This window comes from Erythrolamprus reginae, unplaced genomic scaffold (genome assembly GCF_031021105.1).
Source record: "Erythrolamprus reginae isolate rEryReg1 unplaced genomic scaffold, rEryReg1.hap1 H_34, whole genome shotgun sequence".
In the NCBI taxonomy this organism is placed as follows: Eukaryota; Metazoa; Chordata; class Lepidosauria; order Squamata; family Dipsadidae; genus Erythrolamprus; species Erythrolamprus reginae.
The window spans coordinates 381,037-387,036 of NW_027248489.1; the positions used below are offsets into that span (position 1 = coordinate 381,037).

At 46.0% G+C, this 6,000-nt stretch overlaps 1 protein-coding gene across 1 annotated transcript; it reads right to left on the reverse strand.

Moving 5' to 3' along the window:
• Nucleotides 1–2,196: 2,196 nt before the first annotated feature.
• LOC139155622 (ABHD16B-like) lies at nt 2,197–3,516 on the reverse strand. Its single transcript, XM_070730825.1, has one exon. The coding sequence runs from the start codon at nt 3,514–3,516 to the stop codon at nt 2,197–2,199; it is 1,320 nt and encodes a 439-aa protein (XP_070586926.1).
• Between the last annotated feature and the right edge of the window lie 2,484 nt (nt 3,517–6,000).

Consider the following 6,000-nt stretch of genomic DNA (forward strand, 5'->3'; position numbering starts at 1 on the left):
CAAGCTTATAGTTAACCAGGTTTGGTGCACCATGGTGTCAGTAGATCTTTACCTGCCATGGTTAAGTCTCCTGGGTGGACCCAGCCAGTTCCATTATTCAGCTCTTTGAGAAACAGAAAGTTGGTTTTCTCAGCTGGGATGGCCCAGTGGTTAGAGTGCAGCACTGCAGGATTTCTCAGCTAACTGCTAGCTGTAGTTCAGCAGTTCAAATCTCACCACTGGCTCAAGGTTGGGTATAATTTTTTTCCCTCCATACAAACCTTTTTTCAATACATTTCAAAATAATGAAATTACAATAAAAACAGTATTTAGTTAGTAAATCATGTATAATTATCCCCCAAAAATTAATAGTTCCAAATTAATTTTCAGTATTCATTGTACCTCCCAACCTTGACCTCTAATTTTGTCATCTAGATATCCAAATTTTCTTCTAATTGAATTCCACATTCTTCTAATTGAATTCCACGGAATGTTACACCAACACTCCGCAGTCTGCATTGGTTGCCAATCAATTTCCGGTCACAATTCAAAGTGTTGGTTATGACCTATAAAGCCCTTCATGGCATCGGACCAGAATATCTCTGGGACCGCCTTCTGCTGCACGAATCCCAGTGACTGATTAGGTCCCACAGAGTGGGCCTTCTCCAGGTCTCGTCAACTAAACAATGTCGATTGGCAGGCCCCAGGGGAAGAGCCTTCTCTGTGGCGGCCCCGACTCTCTGGAACCAACTCCCCCCAGAGATTAGAACTGCCCCCACCCTCCTTGCCTTTCGTAAACTCCTCAAAACCCACCTTTGCCATCAGGCATGGGGGAACTGAGATATCTCCCCCGGGCCTATACAATTTATGTATGGTATGTTTGTACGTACGTCTGCTTAATAATGGGTTTTTAAAAATATTTTAAATTGTAAATTATTAGATTTGTTATGAACTGTTTTATTCTGTTGTGAGCCGCCCCGAGTCTACGGAGAGGGGCGGCATACAAATCTAATAAATAAATAAATAAATAAATAAATAAATTTCCTTTAACCTTATTAAAATAATTTCATCTTATTCTTACAAACATAATTAAGCCATTGTATCTACTTTCCCTTCTCTCCAAGTCTTCAGTGAGGGGCGGCATACAAATCTAATAAATAATAATAATAATAATAACAACAACAATAACAATAATAATAATAATAATAATAATAATAATAATAATATTGTTGTGAGCCGCTCTGAGTCTTCGGACAGGGGCGACATCCAAATCTAATAAATTATTATTATTATTATTTACTGTATTATTATTATTATTATCCTTAAAAAATAACTAAAGACCCTTACTACCTCTTCCTAACTAAGACTTAAAAAATTATAAGCCAAGAAAAAAAAGAAAGTATAATAAAAAAAAGAAAATAAAAAAGAACCAAGCACTATTACTATTAAAGAATTTAAAAATAATAAATAGAGAGAAAAGAAAAAATAAAATCTTGATTATTAATCAATCCATTATTTTAGTTGTAATTTTATCATAATATTGTAATCATATATTTCAACATTTCCAGACTTGGATAGTATTAAAAAAGAAAAAAGAAAAGAAAACTTAAAATTTCACAATCATTAACTCACATCAGTCTTTTACTATTATAAATGTAAATATAAATGTAAATTATCCATATATTTCTATACTTCTGATACAATTTTGTAAATTCATATATCATTTCTTAAAACAATGCTAATTCTATCTAATTGCATTCTTACATCAATTCATATTTAATGATCAATCATCCATCCTCAAATTTCCATTTCTCTTGCCAAACTCCAATTGTTTTATATCTAGTCTTTCTTGCCTTTTTATAGTCAAATGCTTTCTTCCTCTCTCTCTTTCTCCAAAAATACCCCCAATATTTCCAGATTTTCAACTTTCCATTACCGACTCAAGGTTGATTCAGCCTTCCGTCCTTCCAAAGTGGGTCATATGAGGACCCAGATTATTTTGGGCAAATTGCTGATTCTGTAAACCGCTTAGAGAGGGCTGTAAAAGCACTATGAAGCGGTATTTAGGTCCAAATGCTAATGCTTCCTACCCACCTTTGAGTCATACGGCCTTCATCCTTAGACAAACGTCTCAGGCCAACCAATAGACAATGATGTATCTTAGCTTTTATTTCTCTCTCTTACTCTGCTATCAAACCCCACCACCTGCCAGCCTGGCTAGAGCTTCCAAGGCAGCTCAAAGTCTTCCGGGGGCAACGTTCTCCCATGTGTGATGTCCACATTCTTCAGGTGTTTCTTGGCTAGGAACAGAGCCATGTGCTTCTTCCTCGCCGACGTTAAGTCACTCCCGACTTTCCACGGGAACTCTGCTTTCCTTCCCAGGATGGACAGGTAGGTCTTCAGCTGGTCAATACACCAGTTGTCGTCCACCCGGTAGAAATGGTAGTAGATGAAGTGTTCCACGCGAGGGCAGTCGGCAGTGAGCAACTGGTGGACCACATCTTCCACCCCGGATATGATGTTAGGGTAGCGGCACCGTAAGATCTGGAAGAGGAGCTCGTTGGCTCTGTTGGTCTGGATCATGGGAAGGTGGGTCTCCAGGTTGAACTGAGTAGTGGTGATTTCATCAAAGGTCCTCCGTATGAGGAGTACCGGCCCTTGATAGTGGCACAACATATCCGCCACATTGAGGTTAAAGTTCTCTTTGACCGTCTGAAGGACGAGCTTCCTCACCTGCTTAGTGACCAGCTTGGTGACCAAAGGGAGCAAGCTATCAAAGGAGGCGTCGAGAACCAGGGCCCCCAGCTCCGGGTAAGACATGGCAGCCCACGTCGCGGTATAGCTCCCCAAGGAGTACCCGTAGATGACGATGTCCTCCAGGCTAAATTTCAGACGGTGTGTCGCGTACCGGAGGACCACGTCCATGGCGTTGATGTCATTCTGGGGGTACGGCTTCCCCGAGCTCCTGCCGAAACCAGGGTGGTTCCATCCCAGGACAGAGTACCCCGCCTTCAACGGGGTGACGAAGCACCCCACTTCATAAAAACTGCCGTTCCCTTCGCAGCTGATCACCAGCCGCGTTCCCAGCTTCCCACAGCTCTTCCCGCGCCGGTCCACAAACATTGTGTCGATCTTATTCCCATCGCAAGCCACCAGCTTGGCCCGCTTCCCGTGAAAGTCCTCCATCAGGCGGGTCCTCCCGTTCACCAGCAACTTCAGCGGGACCTTGTTGAAGAGACAGATGGAGCCGGGGTAAAGTAGCCAGCGGCCGATGGTATGAGCAAAGGTGTACCTGATCCAGATGCCAGATGCCCGCTTCATGTGGTGGAGGGTGCTAATTTTGACCTTCTGGGTCTCTCCATCCTGGGCGGCTGTGGCCACACCTAGCAGAGTGTGCTTGTGGCTACTGTCGCTCTTGTCGTTGTTGCTGCTGCCGCCGCTACTTTTGCTGTCCTCATCCCAGGAATACTCCACCGGCCATTTCTTGAAGGAATAACTGTCCTTGATCTTCAGGCACATCCCCATTTTGAAACACATGGTGGAACTCTTTGAGTTGAGGTCCACCTGAAAAGGTGCGAGATAAACAAAAGGAAGTTGGAAGGAGAGAAGGAGGAGCGGCTCCCGAGCTGGTCTGGATAAAAGACCGGGAGTCAGCAGCTTCTTCTGGATTTGGCTCCAAATTCTGGATGCGACTCCTGAATTGTGTTAGGACATCGTGAGGTCACCCAGTTGGTGCTATACAAAAGGAGCATCATGGTACTATGCAAAGGGCAGAGGTCATGTCCCCTGAGAGCCCTCCTGGGTCAGGGAGAGGTAATAATCAGCCGGGGCAACCTCCCTTTGTGAGCAATTTCTCCTCTGAGTACTTGGCCATGGAGGTCCACCTAAAACCTACCCCAGATGTTGTGCTCTCTCTCTCTCTCTCTCTCACTGTCTCTCTCTCCCCCTCCCTCCTCCCCTCCCTCCCTTCATTTCTCTCATGAGATATTAGAGGGGAAGAATAAGATATCCTACCGGTTTGGCCGAAGGAATCTCTGTGACCCCACAAAACAAAAGGGGGTTGGTTGTTGTAATCAAAAGTAAAATAAAATAAAAAATTGTAAAATAGATGAGAGGTGGATGGATGGATGGACGGACGGATGGACGGACAGACAGACAGATAGATGATAGAGAGGTGGATGGACGGATGGATGGACAGATAAACAGACAGGCAGACAGATAGATGATAGAGAGAGAGAATAAGATAGATAGATAGATAGATAGATAGATAGATAGATAGATAGATAGATAGATAGATGGATAGATGGATAGATGGATAGATGGATAGATGGATAGATGGATAGATGGATAGATGGATAGATGGATAGATGGATAGATGGATAGATGGATAGAAACATAGAAACATAGATAGATAGATAGATAGATAGATAGATAGATAGATAGATAGATAGATAGATAGATAGATAGATAGATAGTGTTGTGGTTGACTCTGAGCCAGCTCCTGATCTCTGAGGGGAGTTGGTTCCAGAGAGTCAGGGCCGCCACCGAGAAGGCTCTTCCCCTGGGTCCCGCCAGACGACCAATTAGGCTAATGGGGCTGCTGTTAAAATGTCAGCGTTCTTGCCTCTGGGTGTGAAAGTTTATCCGTTCGGTGAAGGAGAGACGTGTACTTTGCATCAGGATTCTACAAGGACTCTTTGAACTATGTCCAAGACTTTTGAACTAAATCATACTTAAGTTTGTGAGTTGAGAACTCTTGAAGGGAGGTGGCTGTGATGTCTTTACAGCTGCCTTTTATCTGCTTTGTGTTTGTTTATTGTTCTTCACAGCACTCAAGGCTGTTGCTTTAAACCAGCGTTTCCCAACCGGTGTGCCACGGCACACTGGTGTGCCGCGAGACACGGCCAGGTGTGCCGCGAGACACGGCCAGGTGTGCCGCGGGGCGCTGCCGGGGGTGGGGCGGGGATTCCCGAAACGGACGGAGAAAGCCCTCTCTCGCAGCCCCCTGGCTGGGATCGCTTTCGCTGCGAGAGAGGGCTTTCTCCGTCCGTTTCGGGAATCCCCGCCCCTCCCCTCTCACGCGCACGCCGCTCCCCTTTGCTCTCAGCCCTCCCTGGCTTCGCTTCTCAATCCCTCCCTCCAGAGCCGCCAATAGACGGGTACTACTGGGAGCCCCGTACCGCGGCATCGAGCAGAAGCCGGGGGACAGCTGCGAGCGGGAGCCCCAGGACGGAAGTACCGGCAGCGCCCTGCCCAGCTAAAACTTTCCTGGCGTCGGCGGCAAGTGTCCTTTGTGGCCCGGTGGGAGGCGGTAGGAGGGGGGGCTGCAGCGGCCGCAGGCAGTCGCGGGGAGATGGCGGTGGGGAGAGGGAGCGCTCTCTCTCTCTCTCTCTCAGCTGACTGCAAGCGGGAGCCCTGACGTGCGGTTGGACGTGCTGCTGGACGTCGTACATGCTGGCGCTGCGGGCCTGGCATATACGGTGTCCAGCAGCACGTCCAGCTGCCACCGTCAGGGCTCCCGCTTGCAGTCAGCTGAGAGAGAGAGAGAAAGAAAGAGAGACATATAAGAGAATCAGAGAGAGAGAGAAAGAGAGACATAGCAAGAGAGGCAGAGAAAGAGAGACAGAGCAAGAAAGAGAGACAGCAAGAGAGGCAGAGAAAGAGAGATAGAGAAAGAGAGAGAAAGAGAGACATAGCAAGAGAGGCAGAGAAAGAGAGACAGAGCAAGAAAGAAAGACAGCAAGAGAGGCAGAGAAAGAGAGATAGAGAAAGAGAGAGAGAAAGAGAGACATAGCAAGAGAGGCAGAGAGAGAGAAAAAGAAAGAGAGACATAGCAAGAGAAAAAGAGAGACTTAGCAAGAGAAGCAGAGAGAGAGAGACAGAGCAAGAAAGAAAGACAGCAAGGGAGGCAGAGAAAAAGAGATAGAGAAAGAGAGAGAAAGAGAGACATAGCAAGAGAGGCAGAGAGAGAGAAAAAGAAAGAGAGACAAAACAAGAGAAAAAGAGAGACTTAGCAAGAGA